Here is a 25,992-nt window from a genome sequence, read left to right as displayed (position 1 = left end):
TGCCGCTGAAATCCGTGTCAGCTCTGTATTAATAATTTCTCAGCCTACCTACAGTTAGCATTAATCCAAACTGTCATGCCTACTGCACAGCATCCTAGAGGCTTTCAAAAAATTTCCTTAACAGCATGTAGTTACGAATGCTTTTCTGGTGAGGACAGATCTAACACATACAAGTCTAACTTCACTCCCCAAACTATAATCTCTAACAAAAAAAATCAACTCCCAGGGCCTTGCAAAGTATTAGGTTAAGGCAGTGTAGTGGGCAGACTGGGGACCTCTCTAAAAGACAGACCCAACCACGAAACTGATGAATGGGACCTTCCTTTGATTAAAAAAACGTCTTTGTGGGTATAATTAATTATTCTAAGATGAGACCATCCTGGGCTACCCAAGTGGGCCCGAAATCCAATGACAGATGTCCTTATAAGAGGCAAAGAAGAGAAGACACAGGGATAAGAGAGGACAACAGTGTGAAGACAGAGGCAGACATCACAGTGAAGCAGCCATGAGCCAAGAAAAAGGTAGAGCCACCAGAAGCAGGAAAAAGCAAAATTTCCCTCAGGCCTTCAGAGACAGCACAGCATCTTGATTTAGGACTTCAGGCCTTGAGAACAGTGAGAGAATTAATTTGTTGTTTTAAGCTACCAAGTTGGTACCAATCTGGTAGAGCAGCCCTAAGAAACTTATCTAGGCAGCAGAAGTCAGAGGAAGGAACTTTAAGGTCACTTAAATAACACACAGAGCAGAGTTCAAGAGGGACTATTTTCCTGTGTTCTTCCCAGCTCTGCTGCTCCTCCCCACACATACTCACCCCTATTAGCCAGTCTATCCTTTTAATCCTAACAGCACAAAGCAGTGAATGATTTTCAACCAGGAGCAATTGTGGCCCCCAGGGGACATTTGGCAATGTCTGGAGACACTTGATTTTGATCATGACTCAGAATGATTACCACTGGCATTAGGATTAGAAGGCAGGAAAGCTGCTGAACATTCTACCATGCCCAGGGAAGCTCTCCTCAGCAAAGAGTTACTTTGTCCAAAATAGTAATGACATTGCTATCAAGTATCAATGACAATGAACAGATATGGCCTATAAATTCAGTTATTGCTTCATTTGTGCCATGAATCTTCTCCATGTACTTAGAGGACAACAGAAATGTGGTAAATTTTTAAAAACAGTAAAATGGGACACTTGTGGGAGAAAAAGTCCCATTTTTATCTAAGTCACGATTAGTTATGTGTCATAAAAAACTGGATAAACTCTGGATAAAATCTAATCTTATATATTCAAAACTAACTACCTATGCTGTGTTTTGACTCACAGGGAATTGACAACTGTTATCATCTCATAGATGACTCCAATCTTTTTTTTTTTTTTCTGAGAAAGCAAGCAAGAGTGAGTAAGGAGAGGCAGGCAGGGGGAGAGAATCTGAAGCAGGCTACACACTCAGAAAGGAGCCCAACACTAGGCTTGACCTCACGACCCTGAAATCACGACCTGAGCTGAAATCATGAGCCAGACACTTAACCAACTGAGCCACCGACTGATGGTTTCAATCTTTAACACTAAGGATTCCATTTTTCACAATTCAACAGAATGCTGAATTCACAGAAATCATTATATCACCTTCTATAGTGCACTCTGGCTCTACAATGCATTACTATACAACTAAGAACTGCCCAAAGAGAAAGACTTCCTATAAACAGACTCATAACACACGAAGGACAGCATAAATCCTGAACAATGGCTCTATAAATCCCAGTGCTGTGAAAGAACTTAACTGTCTCACCTAGGGATCTTAATAATATAACAGCCTTTGATATTTTAGTGTTGGATGAAGAAAAATTATGTTTCAAAGTCAAGTTTTCAAAACTGCATAAGAATCAATATTGGGGGTAGGCAAGGAGAGGCACTATACTTTTAGGATTCTTTAATGGAAACTAAGTTATTAATGCACCAAAACTGACCATAATATATGGCTATATGGCTATAAAAATGTTTCATAAATGTTTAAAATATGCCTCTCTTTATTAATATTTAACAACCCCATTCATTGAGCTAACAGTATCACTTAATAGCATCAGAGGTTTTTAATACATATTAGTAGAGACTTATTTCAGATTAGCACATAAGGTACTAGTTTTAGTTTTAATCCATACAGCTCATAAAAAGCAAAATCAACTATTGAAAATACAGCCCTCACAGAAAACAGAATCTGAAACTTCTCCATTGACGTAAGAGCCATGTTTATTCTTTCAGAAAGATTAATAAACTTCTAAATCTTCTTTCAGTAGATTAATAAACAGATTTAAATTTGCATCATAATGAGTGAAAATATGACAGTAAGAGTTATCGTACATAAAAACAAAACTGAGAGATTGCAGAATAATGCAATTTGTGTTTATGAGAAACAAAAACCACAAACCTAAATCCAGACTGCTTTTTGTTAATGAATTAAGATTTTCCAGATCATCAAATCTGCCTTGTTGACTGTTTCCTTCAGATGAGGGTATGGAGGGTAGGGAACTGATGCCAAAATTTTCTTTCATCTTGAGAGGAAGAAAGAAATGCATTAGTACTGTTTGATAAAGTAAGGAACATTGTAATGTTGTTCAAACCATGTAACCATGATAGCAGAAAACTGGCCCTACAAATGTATCTGCAAAGTAACAGGTTAATACAATATATTTCTTTTTTTTTTTACCCTGGATTTTTCTTTAACAACAACAACAAAAATACTTATTAATGTTTCATAAACATTAATGAGTGGATTTAAGTAAATGATCAGAAAGGTATAAGAATAAAGATCTATCCAACCAAGAATGGTCAATGGCTAACATACAACTAACTCATGGGTCATGTTGGATCACAACCTCAAAAGCTTCACCAATGATCTCAAAACAACTTGGTGGGGGATTTTCATAACTCTAAGCTCTTGCTTCGCCCTCTCTATCACTTTTATCTGCCTGGCGAAAACCAAATTACCCAAACCTAAAATAAAGCACAGTCCATGATTTTTGAGCTTTCTGCTTGTTTTCCTTTGATACATATCTTCTCTGGTTTCCAAAAGTTATAATCTTCCAGAACATACAATCTTCACTAATATATTTTATTATAATATATTTTTTAAATATCTTACTTATTTATTTGAGAGAGAGAGAGACAGCATGAGCAGGGAGCAAGGAGAGGGAGAAGCAGAGGCTCGATCCCACGATCCCAGGATCATTACCTGAGCTGAAGGGAGATACTTAACCAACTGATCCACCCAGGCACCCCTATTATTGTATCTTACAAACTTTTATAGGCATAAAATGAAATGATACCATCAGGGCCACCAGAGGGACATACCTCAATTAAGGTGAATAACACTTATTCTCTATTGTTGGAAATTTAAGTCATTTAAAACTAAAAAGGTGAATGACATCTTTTACATGGTCCATTGTGTACATTAAGGTTATACTGGTCAGACTTCAATGGTTAGAGAAGAATGTCTCATAAATTGATGTACCAAATACTGCTAACTTTTTCCATTCAGATTATGAATATAGCTAAGTACAGAACTCTATCAGATATCCAATGGAGCTTACAGAACACAGAATTCTACTCAAATATTAAATTGGGGTGAGAAAGTAGCTACAACAACCTAGCTGTCTATAGAATAAAAGAAGCAAGAAGAATTTCTTAGAGAGGCAATTAAGGAGGAGATGATAGGCACTGAGTACTTAGAAGACATTTTACAGCAAATTTTGGACTTAAAAAATGTTAATGGATGGGGCGCCTGGGTGGCTCGGTGGATTAAGCCACTGCCTTCGGCTCAGGTCATGATCTCAGTGTCCTGGGATCAATCCCCGCATCGGGCTCTCTGCTCAGCAGGGAGGCTGCTTCCCCTTCTCTCTCTGCCTGACTCTCTGCCTACTTGTGATCTCTCTCTCTGTCAAATAAAATAAATAAAATCTTAAAAAAAAATGTTAATGGCAATTTTGTAACAGGAATAAGAGAATTAATATCTGAATCTGAAATTCAATATAGAGAGTTAACCCCTTAGGAAAATGAGTTTTTCTAAATAAAGAAGAAAATAAGAACATATAATCAGTCTTAGGTAACTAACCCTTAGGCAAGAGTCAGATCTTTTGAAAAGTGGCAAAAAATTTAGACACCCCTCCAGAGAATATATGAAGGTAGCCAATGAGCATATGCAAAATTGCTCAACTTTTCCTAATAATAGTAATTAGAAAAATGTTTATCAAAACCACAGTAAGATATACTACTTTGCACCTTAAAAAAAAAAAACAAAAACAGAAAACAGGTATTGGGGCACCGGGGTGGCTCAGTGGGTTAAAGCCTCTGCCTTAGGCTCAGGTCATGATCTCGGAGTCCTGGGATCAAGCCCCACACTGGGCTCGCTGCTCAGCGGGGAGCCTGCTTCCCCCCACACCCCCACCTGCCTCTCTGCCTACTTGTGATCTCTTTCTCAAATAAATAAATAAAATATTTTAAAAAAGAAAGAAAGAAAACAGGTATCGGCAGGCACGTGGAAAAATTAGACAATCTGTGCACTATGGGTGGGAATATAAAATGGTTCAACTACTGTGGAAATAGGACAGTGGTTCCCCCTCAAAATTAAAGAGACTTGCCATATGGATCTAGCAATTTAACTTTTGGGTATATACACCAAAAAATTTTAAAAATAATCGTTTGAACAGATACTTTACACCAGTGCTTGCAGCAGTATTATTCACAGTAGCCAGAGGTAGAAATAATCCAGATGTTCGACTGATAAATGGTTAAACAGACTGGAATATACATACATACATACACACACACATACAGTGGAATATTATTCAGCCTTATAAAGGGAGAAAATCGCAAAACATGCTATAATGTGGATGAACCTGAAAGGCATCATGCTAAATGAAATAAGCCTCACACAAGAAGACAAATACTCTATGATTCCACTTAAATGAGGTACCTAAAGTCATCATAATTCTTAGAGAAAGAAAGTAGGACTATGGTTGTTTGCCAGGGGATGAGAGAAGGGGAGAATGGATAGTTACTGTTTAATGGGTACAGACTTTCAATCTGGGAAGAATGGAAAAGTTCTGGAGATGGATGGTGATAATGGTTGTATAATAATGCAAGCATATTTAATGCTACTGGAACTGTAAGCCTAGAAATGGTTAAAGTGGTAAATTTTACGTACAGTAGCCCCTCCTTATCTGTGGGAGATATATCCCAAGACTCCCAGTGGATGCCTGAAACCAAGGATAGAACCAAACCCTGTATATACTATTTTTAACTCTATATACATACCTATGATAAGGTTTAATTTATAAATTAGGCACAGTAAGAGATTAACCACAATAACTGATAATAAGAACAATTACATTGTAGTAAGAGTGGTATAAATGTGGTCTCTTTTGCTCTCAAAATATCTTAATATACTGTACTCACCCTTCTTTTTGTGATGATGAAGTGAGATTATAAAATGCCTAAGTGGTAAGATGTAGTGAGGTGAATGATGCAGGCATGTCGTTTAATTTATAAATTAGGCTACTGCTAATTTATAAATTAAATTTAGGCTACGGCTGCTTCCAGACCTCGGCTGAATGCAGGTAACTAAAATTGTGGAAGTGAAACCAGAGATAGGGGGTGGGGTGCGGGGATAGAAGGGACTACTGCAATGTATATTTTACTACAAGTAAAAGTAAAGAACCAGATCTAGAAGTCTTGATGGTTTTATCCTTCAACTAAAATGGAATAAGAGAGTAGTAGAGAAAGGTAAATCTAAGTAGTTGGGTAGTATTTGCACTCTACAAATACAGATATATCTGTAGCCCAAAATGGGTATTATAATGAAGACAGAAGTGATAATGTTACTCAACCCTTCTGGAAGGCACTCTTTAAAGGAGTACTGAGAATTACATATTTTGTAAGGTATTCAAATGTTTTAACAATCTACCCAAGGCTTGTAATATTAGATAATAAATGTTCATCTTATGAGTACCCTTCTGACAGGAGGGCAAATAAAGATTCAAGTCCATCCTGATCTTATGTGTGTAACTGTTATAGAGAATTAGACCACTCTATCAAAAATATGCTACTCTGGCATAAAGATTTTCTGAGAGGGCAAAAAAAAGAGAAATAGCACTACAGAAAAGCTATATTCCCGTGACTGTTAATCATCAAAGATGAATCTAGATTTTTTCCAGCCTAGAGATGGCAGCAAGAGGAACATACTAGTAAACCTAACTAAAAAAAGCCCTTATCTTCCATCAATTTCCCCCTTATAATTACCTTCCTGCAGCTCTGACCCTAAAACCTAAACTCCTCTTCCTTTGTCTTGTCACTTCTCAATAAATGTATCATTCTTTGTTAAGAAGCTATATAAGCCCAAGCTCTAACCACCACTTTGAGTTACTCATTACTGAGTTTCTACTGCGTAAGTGCATGCCACACTAGTTAATAAATTGTTTTTCTTTTGTTACTCTTTCATCAGCTTCATTTCCAAGGCCTCAGCCAAAAAACCAATAAGGGTAGAGGAAAAACTTTCCTCCTTTACACTGCCATCATTGTGGAGTTCAGGAAAGGAGGAAAAGAATGCCCAAAACAAGAAGATATAATTATTTAAAGAAAATAAAATATTGTGCAGACAAGACATATTAGGGCTGAAAGTGATTTTTTTAAAGAGAGAGTGTATAAGTTGGAGAGGAGGGGAGCAGAGGAAGAGGGAGAGAGAAAGAATCCCAAGCATGGAGCCCCAGGTGGAACTCAATTTCACAACCCTGAGATCATGACCTGAGCCAAAACCAAGCGATGCACATTTAACCGACTTAGCCACCCAGACACCACTGTGGTGGAAACAAGTTTAATCAGTGCCATTTTAGAGAGTTTATAGGTCACCTCACAGAATCAGAAATAGAAAATAAAAAGGAAGCTAGGAAATTTAACACAGATTTAGTAATTAGGATGCATGTCTTTCAAATTGTGAGCAATGAATGTTGTTAGAAACAAGCTTTTTAAATAGCACTTTAACAACAGAGTAAATGGTTATACAGTGAAGATCATCACTATGCACTTACAAAGGGAATTTTAAGCCTATTGTTATGCAAATGAGTACTTGAGAGGATAAAATTCTGACTGATAGTATGGATTCAAAAATTACTGTATCTCAAACAACCTAGATGAAAATTAAGATGATATATTCTGAAAACTGTATTAAATGATGGGAAGGTGCTTCTAGTGATAATGTATTTATGGACATAAATATGCACTGAAAACAATGGTCATTAAATGTGAGAATAGGCCAAAAATTTAACATTTGGGAGTTTAAAAAATGTTAATGCTTAAATTTATAAAGTAAATACTGTGAATGTACCTGACTATTTAGTCTAGAACCCTAAAAGTTTATATACTAAAATGGGCCTCTATTTCAGCTTGTCTTATATTTGGGTAAATAGAAAATTTTCTTTTTGTAGATGAAAGGCACAACAAGAGTATTTATGAATATTCACTAATCTGTGATTAGAATTTGCTCTGTATAACTGAATATTCTGTTTGGGTTCGAGTACTTACAGATACAGGAACGGGACTGGCAAGGAAAGAAAGCACCAATGTCAATGGCCAACACACCAGGTGATTCTCTGTCACCTCTGTCCATATCCAGGCATTATTCACATAATCACAAAACATCTGTTCTCTGTTAGATTACCCACAGTCCACTAATCCTCTTGCGTTCCATTAAGCACAGCTTGTATAGCACCTTGCATAGAAGAACCCATAGCATTTGCAAAAGGGGGGAAGAAGGATAGGTCTGAGGAAGGAGAGAGCAAAGAAACTAGCTCTATGGGCCCTCTGAGAGAGCAAAGCATGCTCCCTACAACACTGCAAGAAAGTTGCTGATCTCAGTGTGGGGAGTACTGCACTGTATCTAAACATACTGCTAAATGACCTTGTAAAAATATACCCCTAGGATCTCCTACATGAGTCAGTGAGCTCCTAGGTGAGTCAGCTGGTTAAGCGTCCAACTCTTGATTTCAGTTCAGGTCATAATCACAAGGTCATGAGATCAAGCCCCGTGTTGGGCTCTGCACTGATCATGGAGCCTGCTTAACTCTCTCTCTCCTTCTCCCTCTGTCCCTATACCCTCTCTCTTCCTTTCAACAAAACAAAAAAAACCAAAACACTTCTATCTAATAATTTTCTTTTCATTTCCCTGGAAGTTAATCTGGGACATAAAATGAACAAACAAACCTAAAACATTAAAAATGTCCCTAATAAAAATGTCCAATTGATGACCAGTTAACCCTAATTTTTAATTTTATAAAAATAAAGTTTATTGGTGATCCATAGCAAGGACAAACCTACTGAAATATAATGCTTTCATGCCAAGTTGAAAATAGACAATAACACAAACATAAAGATAATTTTTAAGAGTTCAGAGACCTTCTATTTAGTATCATACATAACACAGAAAACAGTGTGGATAAACAAGACATAAACAATGTATCTTGAGTCAATTTTGCCTTGATTTTCCTTGATAAATATAATACACAATATGAGAAATATGAAGCCCTGTCTCTCTGAGGGAATAAAAATAAAAATCACAAATGGCAAAAGAACTCTTCTTTGAAATGGATAATCTGGAGAAGCACATCATTAAAAAAAAAAAAAAAAAAAGGCAAAACCCCCTATAAACCACCATAAAAGGCAATTGCAGCTTACTGACTCTTATCAGAAGTTGTGTAATACAGAAAAGATGAGTTTATACTTAGTTCAGCATTACACTATGTGGTACACCTCGGAAAAATGATTAATTACAAAAATTATATTTTCCATTGCATTTTGTTCTTTTGAAAGTTACATAATTTTGGAACAGGGGTTGGGAGGCAGGGGAAGGAGGAGGGAAGTGGAAGAGCCGTTCTCATCCCTTACCATGTTTTCCGTGCTGTAGCCGTACTGCTGCGCCTCCGGGGAGTACAGACTCACCATGGATCTCGCTCCCTGAAGCTCAGGTGGTGCACTGTCACGCAACCACTGAGTGCCAAAGTGAAGTTCCTTCGCAGAGAGAACAGGAGCAGCCTCTTGAAGGTGTGATGAGAGATACAAGTCCACGGACTGCAAGTGATCTTGATATAGCTCATATTCGTCATCAACAAGCATCTCTCTTTCTTCCCCCATCTCCTGCAATCTAGGAATCAGAAATTCATGCATCTCCCAGGCCTCCTTGCTGTGGTCTATCTCTTTCTGTTCGGACTGAAAAGCCTTTCCCAAATTGAGGAATGGCTCATCTACAAGTTCTTCTTTATAATAGGGTTCATCTCTAAATTCCTGTAAATAAAAGTGGCAAAAATTATTTTTTTTTGCAGTGGCACTCTACGGGGATTCGTTAGGAAGTTAACCCAGACAGAATCTCAGTGACTATATTCCTCGCCCAGGCAAAGTTACCTGGAATGGCTCTCCATTACAAAGGAGGAGAAATAAGTGCTCCCTCCCACACAACCCTCAATGCAAAGAAAGCAACAAACAGTAAGAGGCAGCAATCGGCCCTCGGCAAGGTGAGTGACTATTCCAAAAGGTCTGTTACACATTAACCACCTGAAAATTCTCAATCAGAAATAGAATTTTGTTAATCTGCTGCACTGAACATTTGGCTCATACATCTTATACAGAAGTAGTGCATAAATACGGAAATGCATCATATCTAAGAAAGCAAAGATTTAAAAAGTCAGGACTTTCAAGCTTATGTAAAACTCAGATGGAATTATGGCTACTGAAATTATCAAAAAGCAGTATCTATAAAGATATGGGACGTATGTCCCAACTACCTTAAGTATGACTATTTTATAATATGCCCTGAAATGTTTATTTAATTTATTTATTTGACAGAAATCACAAGTAGGTAGAGAGGCAGGCTCCCCGCCAAGCAGAGAGCCCAATGTGGGGCTTAATCCCAGGACCCTGAGACCATGACCTGAGCCGAAGGCAGAGGCTTAACCCACCAAGCCACCCAGGCACCCCCAGAAATATGTTTTTTCAACTGTACTGAAATTATATGGCAAAACGGAATGAAAATAGTATGCTTTTTAATTAATTTATATTTCACTACTTAGAAGTACATACAACTAAAACTAGTCATACATGTGCAGAAATTTTGCTGAGTTCCTAGGCAATGCCTGAGCAATGTATGGATTTGCAGAGCCTCTAACATAACCCTGGGGATCCTGAAGAGTGCTAAGCACAAGGAGGCTCAATTCCTCTTGGGAGATCAATGACATTTCCTACAGACCCCTATTCACTAAATATTACCAAATGCAAATTCATGGAATGAATCTACTACTTCCCACCTTTAAATTATTATAGTGTTATCAAATATTGCAAGCCAGCTAATTTTTTTACAGGTGTGTTTACTCTATATTTGAAGATGTCATACACTTATGAAATTTTAACAAAAAATGTCTAAACTAAAAAAAAAAAAGACCCACAATGTATAGTATAGAAATAAATATCAGCTTGAGGCACTGTCAATAAATTATGCAAAGACTATCACCAGACGGTTGTTATCAGGTAAGGCAATACCATACTCTACCTTCAAAGAGCAAAATAGCCACAATTCATATTTAGAATAAAAGAGGAAAAGCTTCAAAATACACTTCCTAAAATTAAAGTGGAAAGGAAGGTTTGACTAAATAACTCTTCTGTAGGAAGTATTTGGTAAGAAGTCCTTTAGTATAGCTCTGTTTTCTACAGCATTTTAAATGCATGCCTATTTTCAAACATTGTGTTCTCGCCTCAAAATTTTAAGAGTATATCTGTAGTATAAAATAAGGTATGTTTGTGCTTTGAAAATGCCTTGTATCTGGCCTTTGTCATTTATGAAGCCACTGAGATACAAGAGGGAAAACAGTTCATTTAAAAAAAAAAAAAAAAAAAAGCGGGACGCCAGGTGGCTCAGTCCTTAAGTATCTGCCTAAGGCTCAGGTTATGGTCCCAAGGTCCTGGGATGGAGCCCCGTGTTGGGCTCCCTACTCAGCTAGAGGCCTTACTCTCTCTCTGCCAACCCCCCTATTTGTGTTCCCTCTCTCACTGGCAAATAAGTAAAATATTTTTTAAAAATTAAAATAAAATAAAATAAAAAAGAGGATCATTTAATTTATATCTCTTTAGCCAAGAGTGAGAACAAGCTGTTGTCTTCTTTATAGAAATGTTAGCTCACAGCAAACCATTCAAATACGAAATTGATTGACTAAATACCTTGGGTGCTTCAAGTATTAAAGATGAATTTATGTCATGAATTGTTTCCGAAAGTTCAGTCTTGTCTTCATCGTTGTTTGAATGTAAAATATAATGACTTTCTTCCTCTTTATCATCTTCCTGAAAACAGAAACGATTTTAATTTTATTTTTTTTTTTAATTTTATTTATTTGAGAGAGAGAGCGCGCACTAGAGAGCAATGTGGGGGGGGGGGCGGTGCATTGAATGGAAGAGGGAGGAGCAGACTCCCTGCTGAGTAGGGTGTCTACAGGACTCAATTCCAGGACCTTGGGATCATGACCTGAGCCAAAGGCTGAGGCTGAACTAACAGCCACCCAGGCACCCCTGGAAAAAATATTTATTTATTTATTTATTTATTTATTTATTTATTAGCACAATTGTAGAGATGCTTTTGTCAACATGAAGCTATCTTTTACCAAGATATAACTGACACATAACATTATACAACGTAATAATTAGATGTATGTATATATTGCAAAGTTGTAATAAATTTAATTATATCTAAAACTTTCGAAATACAATATGGTCTTGCTAACCATCTCCAGGTACATTACATCCCCAGGACATATTTATCTTATGACTGGAAGTTTGCACCTTTTGATGACCTTCACCCATCTTACCCACCCCTTCCCACCTCTGGCTACTATAGGAAGAACTCTTATAATCAAGAAAATACTCTTGAACTCTCTTCAGATTAATTCTCATCCTTCCATTAAGTGCAAGGACACAATAAAACTTATACAAATTGTTTCATGAGAACAAACTTTTCTTTAATAATTAAAAAGAATTCCATATTTGTGTCAAAGCTTCTCATTCTTTTCAAGTATTCCTAAAACTACATGCAAAAGAATAAAACTGGACCATTTTCTTTCACCATACACAAAAATAAACTCAAAACGGATTAAAGACTTAAATGTGAAACCTGAAACCAAAAAAATCCTTGAAGAAAGCATAAGCAGTGATCTCTCTGACATCAGTTGTAGGAACATTTTTCTAGATATGTCTCCTCAGGCAAGGAAATAAAAGCAAAAATAAACAATCAGGGCTACATCAAAATAAAACGTTTGTGTACAGCAAGAGAAACAATCAACGAAATTAAAAGCCAGCTACAGAATACAAGAAGGTATTACAAATGACATATCCAGTAAAGGGTTAATATCCAAAATATATAAAGAACTGATACAACTCAACACCCCCCAAAAAAATCCAGTTAAATAATCCAATTTAAAAATGGGCAGAAGACATGAACAGACAGAAGACATACAGATGGCCAGAAATACGATATGATCTAGTAATTCCACTATTGAGTATTTACTCAAAGAATAAGAAAACACTAATTTGAAAAGATACATGCACCTTTATGTTTATTAGAACATATTTACAATAGCCAAATTTGGAAACAAGCAGCTCAAATGTCCATCAATAGATGACTGGATAAGGAAGATGTGTTGTATAAATAAAAAATAGACTATTATTCAGCCATTAAAAAAAAATGCAATCTTGCCATTTGCAACATGGATGGAGCTAGAGAATATAATGCTAAATGTATTAAGTCAGTCAGAGAAAGGCAAATACCAAATGATCTCATCACTCATACGTGGAATTAAGAAACAAAACAAACAAGCAAAGGAAAAGAAAGACAAACCAAGAAATATACTTTTTTTTTTAAACGATTTTTGTTTATTTATCTGACAGAGAAAGTGAGCGAGCAAGCACAAGCATGGGGAGCAGTAGGCAGGGGAGAAGCAGGCTCCCCACAGAGTAATAAGCCCAATAGGGGGGGCTCGATCCCAGAATCCCGGGATCATGAACCAATCCGAAGGCAGATGCTTAATCAACTGAGCCACCCAGGTGCCCCAAAACAAACTCTTAACTATAGAGAACAAATTGATGGTTACCAGGATGGGGGGGGTGGATGGAGGGAACAGATGAAGGGCACTTACCGTGATGAAAAATTAATAGATAGATAGATAGAGAAATAGATAAATGAATAAGTAAATAAATAAACTTTAAAAAAAAAATTCAACAGAAGTACACATTAGAGTTTCACATGTTTGTCAGATATAAGATCAAATTACCAAGTCAGTATCATTACCTCTACTTCAGCAATAGCTAGTTTGAAAATGTAACAAAAAATAAGACATTATTCACAAAGTGGGAGAAAAAGCAGTAAATTATCTCAGAATTACGCTAAAAAAGACTGTACAGCACATTTAAGGAGAATAGAGTAAAAGAAGATTTGACTAAATAGAAACATACTATGTGGGGGGAAGTATTCCTTAAATTCAAAAACAGACCAAAAAAGGAACTTAATATTAAAAAATATCATATGGGGCACCTTGGTGGCTCAGTTGTTAAACATCTGCCTTTGGCTCAGGTCATGATCCCAGGGTCCTGGGATTGAGCCCTGCATTGGGCTCCCTGCTCAGTGGGGAGTCTGCGTCTCCCTCTCTCTCTCTTCTGTGCCCTCGCTTCTGTTCCCTCTCTGTCAAATAAATAAAATCTTAAAGAAAAAAAAAAAAGAAGACTTATCAGTATAGGGACACTTCTATGGCTCAGCTCGTTGAGCATCCAACTCTTGGTTTTGGCTCAGGTCATCATCTCAGGGTCATGGGATTGAGCCCCATATAGAGCTCCGTGCTTGGTATGGCATATGCTTGTGATTCTCTCCATCCCTGTCTGTCCCTCTTCCCACTCACACTCTCACACTCTCTCTCACTAATAAATAAATAAAATCTTTTCAAAAAAAAAAAAAAAGGAAAAAAAGAAATGTATCAGTATATACAGGATAATAACAAAATTTTTAACAAAGGTACAGTACACTTGCCATCTGAAAAGTTTCAGACATCTTGGTGTCTACCAGCTCAATAGCAGTCCTAGGTCAGAACATAGCTACCATTTATGAAGTCCTAGCTCTAAATCATGATCCATGGTAAACACTTCATATGCTTTGTCTCAACTTGATCTTCACAGCAATCCAAGTCAGGGCTTTATATTTTGTATTTATATAAAAATAATGGCAAAATATATATATACTTATGACACTACGTGCCAAACATTGTTTTAAACATTTTAAATATTCAATTTAGTATATTCATTAACATATTAATATACATTCTAAAAAGTAGGTAGTCTTATTAACCCTAGTTTACAGATGAGTAAAAAATTACATGACTAATCATTTACACACCCAGAATTGGAACTATCTGGCTTTACGGTCTGGGATCTCAACTATGTCATGCAGTCCCCACATTACAGACAAGAAGTGGGAGCTGATGAGGTTAAAGAACTGGTCCATGGACACGCAGCCTTGCAAGTCACAGAACTAAGCAGAAACTCACAGCTGTCTGGCTTAAGAACTCCATCGCCACCTCTGACCTATTAGTTTCAAAGATACAATGCAGTTTTTAAAGTCAGTTCATTAATTTTTCTGGATCTGGTATATTTAAGATGAATTTGTAGAAACGAGAAGATAAACCCCATTCATGATTAACATGAAACTATATAATATGAAACACATTATATAGACAATGTATATCAATATAATACCTGACTTAATAAAAAATTCATGTTCTCCTAACTTTTATATATTCATAGTCTTTCTGGCCCAAGATGACTTTGGGCCACCTTCTTCAGTTTCTTCCCTCCTTCTGCAGAGGACTAAGTGAATGCTCATTACGTGATAAGGTAAGTGGCCACCAAGCAGGCCACCAGAGAGACTGAGACCTTAATGAAGATCTATATCTATCACTATTTACAGCTCATGAGCAAAAAGTTTGGCTAAAGGCTCCCAGAAATTAAAGAAGGAATAAATGGTAATTCCATTAATTTTTAAAAAAGATGTTATTTATTTATTTGACAGAAAGAGAGTGTGTACATAAATAGCCAGAGCAGCAGGCAGAGAGAAAGGAAGAAGCAAGTTCTCCGCTGAGCAGGAGATCTGAAGCGGGACTCAATCACAGGACCTTGGGACCATAACCTGAGCAGATGACAACAGCTTAACTGACTAAGCCACTCAGGCACCCCTCTACTAAGAATTTTTTAGAGTCCTGAAAGTGACCTTTGTCTTTATCCCTTTTGTGGTTTCCCACTCCCCTATTCAAAAAGGGGAGCCTAGGCAAAGGTCCACCTCACAATTACGACGTTCCAAAACCCTCTCAGAATGCGGCTCTGATATCCTGAGGTCTCTTCAGCTCTCCCTCCACCAGAAACAGCCCAGGAATCTGCACCCAGGCAGTAACAAAGCTCTGATTTCTATACCACCTGACACATCCCTCAAGTGCTTCAGAGTAAAGTCATGCTGTTTAAGGCCTCCAGGACATAAATAATTTGGGATTTCCTCTGGCAGCCCAAGTAACCCGGCAAGTACTCATCAGGGAAAATCGAGACAACAACCCCCTACCCCTGCCACAACCAAGAAGATGAGATCTCCATAAAGACATCAAGTTCCTCCCTGCAAATTAATTTGTCCAGAAATCAAACTAGGCAACTCCTGGTGTCTCATGTTGGCTATGGCAACACCCATACACCAAATACAGAAGACAGAGTCAAGAACTTTGATTAGCTATATGCTATACTCCATTTTGAAATATTTAGAGTGTCTCATAGTATAACATACCGGCATCTTTATGGGGAATTCATTAAGGCCATGTTGAGTATCCCCAACACATAAATACTACATGTAATACAGGAGTTATCTCTATGTATATATCTATACCTACATATCTGTAAATGAAGATATTTATCTATATTTACCTATACATATGGACATGTGTGGTATGTTAACATATTCATATAGCTTATTAATACATTTCATAGAAAAAAAGAATCTTAGAGTTAAGAAAAATTTTAGGAGTCCTCTAATCTTGGTCAGTCTTCAGAGATGAAAAAATGGGCTCAGAGAAGAAAGGTAGTATAATGATGATCAAATTACTAGGACAGGGGCACCTGGGTGGCTCAGTCATTAAGCGTCTGCCTTTGGCTCAGTCATGATCCCAGGGTCCTGGGACTGAGTACCACATCAGATGCCCTGCTCAGCGGGGAGCCTGCTTCTCCCTCTCCCACTCCCCCTGCTTGTGTTCCCTCTCTCACTGTGTCTCTATCAAATAAATAAAATCTTAAAAAAAAAATAAAATTTACTAGGACAACGTTTCTCAAAGTGTGAAATTCTTCATCAGAATTATAGGGGCAGATCCCTCAACAGCACATCCCAATGACTAGATGAGAATCTCTGAGGGTAGGACCTCCAAAACTGCATTATAGCCAACTCCCAGGTGATCCTCATGTATATTACATATCTTTGCATTGAAACCTACTGGGCTGACTCATAGGAAAGGTAGAAACAGAGTCCAGGCTTCACACTTTAAACAGAGTCCAGTTTAACACTTTACTAAGACCATCTCTCTGTTTTCAGAAGGGCTGTCTACAAACTAAACTCACAAGTTAAATATACAGCACTGTGGTCTGAAGCCCCCTGAGTTTATACCCCAACTCTGTCCCTTACTAGCTACATCACTGAGGATAAACTGGTCAACTCTCCATGTCCTGATGGCCTCATCTATAATCTCTTCAAGTTGCCAGGAGGATTAAACTAGTTTATACATGTAAAAGTTTTAAAATACTGACATACAGTAAGCACTCAAGAACATCTTCATACTGCTTGCAAATTATCATCAAGTATTTTGTTGCATTGGGGAACCTCAGAAGCACCCTAATTGTAATATGGCCCTTAGTCATAAACACAAATCTGACCTGGTACATAAGGATAAGCAATAAGAGAACTTCAAGATGACCTGACGACATGGAGTTCTAGTTGCTAGGGATTATTAAAGCACTTTGATGGGCAGAAGAGCATATTCAAATCCCATTGCTACGGTTAAAACAATATAGTTAACTGCATTTTAACGTATCATGCCGTCTCAACATCATTTCCAAGTGAAAGTTAAAATGCATAGACTTTTGAAATTTACATCATAAGGAATATGATGAGAACGTGCAGATCTTTGCTAATATTATGAAGATAAAGATAGTAGTAAAAGCTAAAGGACTAGCAACATTAGTAGCTACTATTTATATAACAACGTGCACGCACTTAATCTTTAGTCCCCAAAATCATATGAGACAGATATTACGTTTCTAACTTTTTAAGTCAAGGACCTAAGAAACTTCTCTTAGGACACAGAGAGAATAAGCTGTGGAAGAGGGATTCGAAACCAGGTGTATTTGTCTCCAAAATCCATGTTCTTAAGTATTACACTATTATCACGTCCTACATTAACAACATTGAACACTTACCACCAAGGGCTTACAGATGCCGAGGCGTACAATGCCTGGCGGCACAGCTTTCAACACATCCACAGCTTCGGCAAGTGTGGTGTTTTCCAAACAGCATTCATTAACTGAGACCAGGCGGTCCCCAGGTAATAGCTCTCCCCCTCTTTCTGCAACACCATCTGCCACCAGGGAACGGATCACAATCACTGATCTTGTGGGATCTAAAGGGTCCTGAGGATCAAGCCAAGAAGAAAGATAAGTCAGTTTCTGAAAATGCATAGACTCATGAATCTGATTTCACTATTTACAGTAAGTACCCAGTATTCTGGGGATATTCTTCCAAAGAGGTCAAGAATCTATTACAGTATCACTCTATACATCCACACAAATATCATTTTATATTAAGGTAGAAACATCATCTTAATAATTTCAGCTATGTGTCTGAGGGATCAATACCTACAAATTTCTTTTTTGAACTTTCGGTGACTGGTATTTTATTGAGCCACAAGAAGCCTGATGACAGTTGAACAAGACTCTGACATCCTCACGCATAGTCATATTATAGGCCAAAGACAAGTCTGCTCTTGGGTAGTAAGTAGGCTCTAAGAGAAGGAACTATGGTAAATGAAACTTCAAGTTTTATGTATTCCACCAGTATAAAACCCTCATGCTAAATCAATGAAGTTCAAAAAAGATATGGAATCCATGGAATATTCCACTGTATGAAAAAAGGAGCTTAAAAATAACACAGCTGCAATTTATAACATATAAATTGTAACATGGTATAGGGACCCCTTGGTGAGAACTATTCTGATACAAGAAAATAAGCATCACTTTATGAACAAAACCAATGTGAAAATAATTCTGATCCACTGGAAAGGCCCCATTTTTCTTTTTATTTAGCAGCCTGAAAGATAATGTTGACATTCAATAAATGCATTTGATTAATAAGAATTTATAGTCCATTATTTTTTATTTTGTTGGACACTGATATATAGTACTATGTGTCAGGCTCTATTTTAAGTGCTTTACTCTAACACTTGTCTATGTTTCTACAGATGAGGGAACTGAGGCTCAGAAAGCTAAGGAAACTTGCCAAGATTACCCATCTGGTAAGTGGCAGAGTTAGGATTCAGATCCAACCAGGCTGGTTCCCAAGACCTTCTCTTAACTACCATGCTCTGCTACTTGTTCCACATTAAAATAATGGTACAACAACTAAATCTCAAACTTAATGAGAGAAAAAAAAATAATCAGACCTCAGGTGAAATACTTGTTTTTATTTTGTTCCTACTGTTTCATTACATACATACTGTTCCATAAAGGCAAGGTGTAGTAACACAAGATTCTACTACTGTTGAACTCTTCCTGACAAATGAGAGACTAACGGCCATGTTTTATGTTAGAATCAGAAGACTTTGTAATTAACAAAGTGAGAATCTGCCAAGTTCCAGGCTGTCAGTTTGAAGTGGCTGATGGTTCTTTTGAAGTTTTCTGATCCACTTTTCATAGACCTCTGTGTTTTAGATATCAAGGTTCATTTTCAAGTACTATATGGAATTTTAACCAAATATATATAAATCAAAAAAAGCGACACAGCTAATTCCTTGAAAAATGCCTTCAAACATAACTTATCTTACTCTCCTTAACCTTGCTTCTCTGCTCCAAGGTCAAGAGATTCTTGGTATATCTCTAACATGCTCTGATGTATAACACCTCATATTCAGGAAGAGGATGGAAAGTAAAAATAGTCAGGAGTACTCTGTAACAAAGTATACAGTGTTGAACTATAATTACACCAATACTTTCAAGTAGAGGGAGCTATTGCATAGGAAGAGAAAAGAAAAGAACAACAACAAAAAAAAGTACAGTGGTATATCAGCAGGCAATCAGCGCAGATATAAAAGAGCTGTCTATTTTGTCACCGGCAACCATGAATCACAACACACTTTTCATTCTGAAATATGAAACCATTACATTTTAAGTTTGACACACTAATAAATAAGCTGTACAATTATGTCCTTCATTTAGGATGTCAGTTTGTGATGAAAGGCTTTTTTATTAGGGGGGAAGGGAAACTACATAATAGCATATTCCCCTCATGAAATGCACAGAAAGCAACCAGCATTACTTCATATTAATAATTACTAAACTTTCCCAGAGAAAATTGCAACAGTAAAATATACCAAAAGCAAATAAATGATTTCACCAGCTTGGTACAAGCAATCTCTGCAGTTTCATGGAACACCAAATCAAAAAGCACTACTTTTACCCCAACTAGATGAATAGGTTTTCAAAATGCAACCAGCTGAAATGATAATTAGAAACACTTCAAAGAAAGATTAACCGGGCAATAACAGAAATGGAACGATTAATAGATTTCCCTTATTACAAAAAAGTCACGGTAAGCATTCATTTATACAAAGTACAGTCTTCTTTTGGACCTTAAACTATACCAGGTGTGCTTGCTTACTAAAATTTATTCAGGCTTAGACCTCTACTTATTCTCAACACTAAGTCTAATCTACCACCCTTTTTCCTTTTCCTAGAGGAGAGAACTCAAGGGTCGCTCCTTTGTCCAAAAAAAAAAAAAAAAAAAAAAAAGGGCAAACCATCCACTTCTGAAGATGCTCCATTATGTATAATCACTATTTCATTTTCTGTGATGACTTTTCTGATGGTGTGATTTCTTAGGTAGCTGAATGAAGTTGCTTTAATGAGGAACAGTCATTTCCTTTCATCCTCATCATATTTAGTAGCTGCCCTATGGAAAAAGAACAGCTACTGCCTACTGGGATGACAGCTATTCTTTTTATTTTTTTTTTAAGGCACAACCCTACTTTATTTTTTTAGTTTTTTAAAATTATTATTATTTTTGCTTATTTGCCTTTTTATTTTTTTATTATCATAAAATGTATTATTTGTTTTAGGGGTACAGGTCTGTGATTCATCAGTCTTATACAATTCACAGCGCTCACCATAGCACATATCCTCCCCAACGTCCATCACCTAGCCACCCATCTGACTGCTATTCTTGAGGCTTTGCTGCATTAAAAAATGCTGAAAACCCAGCCTGATTTAGGCTCTTCATCATCAGGAAGGTCTGTTTTCTGAAAATGTAACCCACAATAGCATATACATGTTGTAGCAAACAAAATGTTATGACGATATTTCTTAAGACCTCTACCCAACTGCGAGACCCCATGCAGATTTTTTTTAAAGTCCCCATCAGTTTTTATCACCTTTTATCACAATTTTAATACCTCTAATTCTTACTATTTTGGTAAATAACACTGCAAGGAACATTGTATTCCAGATTCAACATTGTTTTAGACTAAGCAGTCAACAGAGGGCACTAAAGACTAATCACAGAACACAAGAAACAGCATCTTTCACTATGCTAGCCATTCTCTTCTTAAAGATTTTTTCTTGCTTATTCAAAAGGCTTATATTATTATTCACATTATAACAGCATGCCCTATGTTTGCCTCAACTCAACCGTTTATGAAAGTTGCTCCCTACAGCTCTTAAAAATATTACTGAACAATCAATTAAGAACTGCTAACCTCCCTCAGACACCAGACCAGAAGACAGGAGGTCTGACTTGAATTCTTCTCACTACTCAGCTATGAAATCCTGAAAACCCAATTAACTGCTCTGTCTCACAAGTGAATACAATCACTGTACCTGCTTGAAGAAAAGTGCATGTAAGAATTTATGAGGTTTGCACTCATGTTTGATATTATAAACATAAGATGTTTCCATGTAGGGAAAATCCAAGTTGACAGAGTCCTCTCCTCCCATAAGCGAGTGGTATATGGTAAAGCATTCAGTTAATTCCTCTCCCCTCACCCCTCCACTGAGCTGCTTGCTGAAGCATGTCAGTTTGGTCTTCCATCTTTTCCAACTGACCCTTTCTCTCCATTTCCACTGCCACTACCTTGGTTTAGCTTCTCATTATTTCTTGCCTAGGCAACTGCTAATCTCCCCATCTCTGCTCTTGCCCTCTTCAGTCTATTTTCCACAGAGATAAAGGAATAATCTTCAAAAATAAAAATGTGGGGCTCCTGAGTGGCTCAGTCAGTTAAGCGTCTACTCTTGATTTTGGCTCGGGTCATGATCTCGGGGTCGTGAGATCGAGCCTTGCATGAGGCTCTGCACTGGGTGTGGAGCCTTCTTAAGATTCTCTCTCTCTTCCTCTCCCAATGCCCACTCCCACACAACCTCTACTCACACACTGCTCTCTCTCTAAAAAAATAAAAATAAAAATTGGGCACCTGGGTCGCTCAGTCAGTTAAATGGATGACTCTTGATTTCGGCTCAGGTCATGATCTCTGGGTCCCAGGATCCTGACACTCCATGCTCAGCAAAAAGTCTACTTGGGATTCTTTCTCCTTCTCCCTCTGCCCCTCCCCCTCTCACACTCTCCCTTTCTCACTCTCTCAAATAAATTAATCTTTAAAAAAATAAAAATAACAAAATTAATAAAAATTTAAAAAAATAAAAATGCAATTACAATTTTTTTCTCTTTTTAACACTTCAGCAACACCCAACTGCCTTCAGGATCAAGTCTTAACTGCTTGGTAGAGCAATTCCCTCAGATCTGAGTCTAAACTCCTCTTGCTCTCCCCTTATGTACCACTGCCCACCCCTGTTTGCCCCACACATTGCCCCAACAATGCAGAACTACTGAAATCCAAGGACTGTGAAATGCTTTGATGTGCTTCCTGACATCCTACAAACCATTCCACCTACGAGGAATACTTTTTCCCTGTCCCAATGCCACTTCTCTCCATCTCTGCCACCAGAGTCAGATCCAATGTGTTCCCATTGGATGGAGAAGCCGTCCCTAGAAGCCTTCCCTGACTCCCCAAAGCTGACTCAGTAACTTTCTACTCTGTGATACCCCTAAATCCAAAAGAGGACTTCCACAGAGCCTTTGTCATAATATAGTTTTCCTTACTGTCCTGTACCTCCAGAATAAGTTAGGTCCTCCTCCTACATGTATCCACCGCACCTTGCATTTTCTCTACTATAACACTTTTGACATTTTACAGAAATTACTTCAACTGTCTTTCCTACTAAAAATAAGCTTCACGAGAGCAATGGTATGTTTGCTTATTTGCTGCTTTACTTCCAGGACCTAACTGTAGTGACAGCCATATGGAAGGTACTCAATAGTAGTTGAAATATTGAATGACTGAAACTATTTGGTTTCTCTCTCTTCACTAGACTGTTAAGTACATCAAAGGCAAAGGACACATCCCATCATAGATGAATAAGAACAACATGACTTACTGAGTTCTTGCCATGCCAGGAATGTTCTAGAAATCTTACTTATTAGAATTCATTTAACCTTCAAACCACCATGAAGGTACCGTTATTATCCCCACTTTTAAGATGAGGAAAATTAACCAAGGCACACAGCTGATAAATGGCAGAGCCAGAATTTAAACCAGTTGGTTAAGTTCCAGAGTTTATGTTCTTAGCCTTTAAGTGATGCAGTTTCTCTATCTTCAGGTATTTGCCAAATGAATTAATATCGAAAGCAGGCAAACTGACAGAAGATATATTTATTGCCTTGCCAAAGTATGCAAACTGAGTCCCTTACTTATCCCTTACTTATCACACTGGTTACTAGCTGATGAAGTTAGCACAGAATGTGTAGCATGCTGTATGTACAAATCAAACATCCCTTTGTTTGCCAAATTTTAATCTATATATGTGTTCTTGAGAATCCATTCATTTGGTGAGCTAGTCTAACCTGTAACACCTTTACATGAACAGTTAAAAACTCGTGACAGTAATTATGCCTAAACAGATGTGCATAATTTCCAAAGTCTCTGTAGTGTCTATAAAATGTAGTACATGAATATCTGTGTACATTCCCACAGGTCAAAGAGCTCAGAGTTCACATAAACTAAGGCAAGATGCAGGGACATCACTGGGGGCAGAATGGTGGTTCAGCTGAAATGTGAGCTCTGTGAAAGATATATCAACCTAAAGGCATGGAGAGCTCTGGTCATGAAGCTGCTCCATAGGTAAAACCACAAATCCATGGAAGCAAATATAGCAAGCTCAGTGGAAATGCAATGTTACATAAAGAGGAGACAGAAGAAATGAACAAGAATAGTGGTCACATTTAATAAAATTGGCAGGACATCTGTAAGAGCTATTTTTAAAAGAGGAACGTGAGACATATACCAAGGACTGTTCTGACATTCAACATTTATATGCTATGCAGTATTATTCCAATGCAGAAAAACAGAAGTCAAGATATAAACAATGACTTAACTCCATGCACTCAAAATAAAGAACAATGTCTGGGTTTTGTTTTAAATTCTGTACTATAAAATCCTAACTTTTAAAAGCATTAAGGAAATAGGAGTCTTTATGGCAGAATGGGAAAAAGATAGACCATATTTTATTTCAGATAAAAACTTGTGTCTAACAGATCGATGGAACATGATAGAGAATCCAGAAATAAACCCATGCCTACATGGCCAATTGACAAAAGAAGCACGAATATACAACAGGGAAAAGACAGTCTTTTCAATAAATGGTGTTGGGGAAACTGGACAGCTACATGCTGTGTGAATCTGGACCGTTTCCTTACACCACACACAAAATTAATTCAAAAGGGATTAAAGGCCTAAATGTGAGAACTGAAACCATAAAACTCCTAAAACACAGGCAGTAATCTCTTAGACATCAGCCTAACCAACATATTTATGGATAGGTCTCCTCAGGCAAGGGAAACAAATGCAAAAATAAACTACTGGGACTATACCAGAATGAAAACTTGAGCACAGCAAAGAAAACCATCGACAAAACAAAAAGGCAACCTAGTGAATGGGAGGTGTTTGCAAATGATATATCTGATAAAGGGTTAATAGCCAGAATATATAAAGAACTTCTACAACTCAACACCAAAAAACAATCTGATTAAAAACTGGATAAAGTTTTAACAATCTGATTAAAAGCTGCGTGAGTGGCTCAGTTGGTTAAATGCCCAACTAGATTTTAGTTCAGGTCATGATCTCAGGGTCATGAGATCAAGCCTCCCATGGGGCTCCATGCTGGGTGTGGAGCCTGCTTAAAATTTCCTCTCTTCCTCTCCCTCTGCCCTTTCCACCCTAATTAAATTTTTAAAAATGGATAGAGGACCTGAACAGATATTCTCCCAAAGAACATATACAGGTGGCCAAGAGACATAGGAAAAGATGCTCAACATTGCTAATCATCAGGGCAATGCAAATCAAAACCACAATGACGTATCATACACTAGAAAGAATGGCCAGTATCAAAAAGACAAGAAATGACAAGTGTTGGCAAGGATGTAGAGAAAAGGGAATCCTCAGACACTATTGGTGCAAATGTAAATTGGTGCAACTACTATGGAAAATAGTATGGAGGTTCCTCAAAAAATGAAAAATAAAAGTATCCTAAAGAAAACTGAAACAAACAAACAAACAAACAAACCCTATGACCCAGTAATCCTACTGCTGGGATTTACAATGGCCAAGACACAAAAGCAACGCATCTCCTGTCCATCAAGAGATAAATGGATAAAGAAATGTCACACACATACACACGCACGCACAAACACTGGAATATTACTCAGCCACAAAAAAGGAATGAAATCTTGCCATTTTGCAACAACATGAATGAACCTACAGGGTATTACAACTGACTGAAATAAATGAGACACAGAAAGACAAATACCATATGATTTCACTGACATATGTATAATACAAAAAACAAATTAAACAGTCTCTCAAGTACAGAGAATTGGTGGTTGTCAGAGGGGAAGTAAGAAAAATCAGTGAAACAGGTGAAGGGGATTAAGAGGTACAAACTTCCAGTTACAAAATAAATAAGTCAAGGAAATGAAAAGCAGGGCATAATAATAATAATAATAATGATACTGTAATAATGTTGTATGGAGACAGATGGTAACTACACATCATGGTGAGCACTGAGAACATTTAGAATCGTCCAATCACTATGTTGCACATCTGAAACATAACATATGCCAACAACATATCAATAATTTAAAAAATATATATAAATTACTTTACCTTTGATAATTTTGACATTTACTGTCAATTGAGTATATTAAAACATAAAGTTGGTATAGTAAACTCATGAGAGGAAATACAATTAAATCACACAGTCTTCATTCTATGTTTAATTACTCAAATTAGTTCTGAAAGTTCTGTGCTGCTGTTTAGGTCATCACACCAAAATAATTGCTCTTTTCTATGACCGGATTCCTTCACCAAAATGAAATGATTCCCAAAAATGTCTGGGAAAACAACTTCAAACAATTATGAAATAAAAAGTGCTCTACAAATGAAGAGATCTCCTAACCAATGAATTCAATGTTGTGGTGTACATTATCACAAAAGGAGGTACTGAGCCTAACTCCACAAATACATATTCAT

General features: G+C 37.2%; 1 protein-coding gene across 7 annotated transcripts in view; it reads right to left on the bottom strand.

Annotated features, from left to right (window-relative positions):
- PATJ (PATJ crumbs cell polarity complex component) overlaps positions 1–25,992 on the bottom strand; it is a 370,533-nt gene that overhangs the window by 252,351 nt on the left and 92,190 nt on the right. For 6 of the 7 annotated variants that reach the window (XM_059374941.1, XM_059374937.1, XM_059374938.1 and 3 more), the window contains 4 exons: positions 17,567–17,776; positions 11,252–11,371; positions 8,933–9,328; positions 2,427–2,550 (listed from right to left, as the gene is read on the bottom strand). In XM_059374941.1, the coding sequence (XP_059230924.1) occupies positions 2,427–2,550; positions 8,933–9,328; positions 11,252–11,371; positions 17,567–17,776 (850 nt within the window). The remainder of the gene's footprint in view (positions 1–2,426; positions 2,551–8,932; positions 9,329–11,251; positions 11,372–17,566; positions 17,777–25,992) is intronic. The other variant, XM_059374939.1, reaches the window with a different exon arrangement.

This window comes from Mustela nigripes, chromosome 14 (assembly GCF_022355385.1).
Source record: "Mustela nigripes isolate SB6536 chromosome 14, MUSNIG.SB6536, whole genome shotgun sequence".
In the NCBI taxonomy this organism is placed as follows: Eukaryota; Metazoa; Chordata; class Mammalia; order Carnivora; family Mustelidae; genus Mustela; species Mustela nigripes.
The sequence above is the reverse complement of the archived record's forward strand: the minus strand, read 5'-3'. Positions and strand labels throughout refer to the sequence as shown.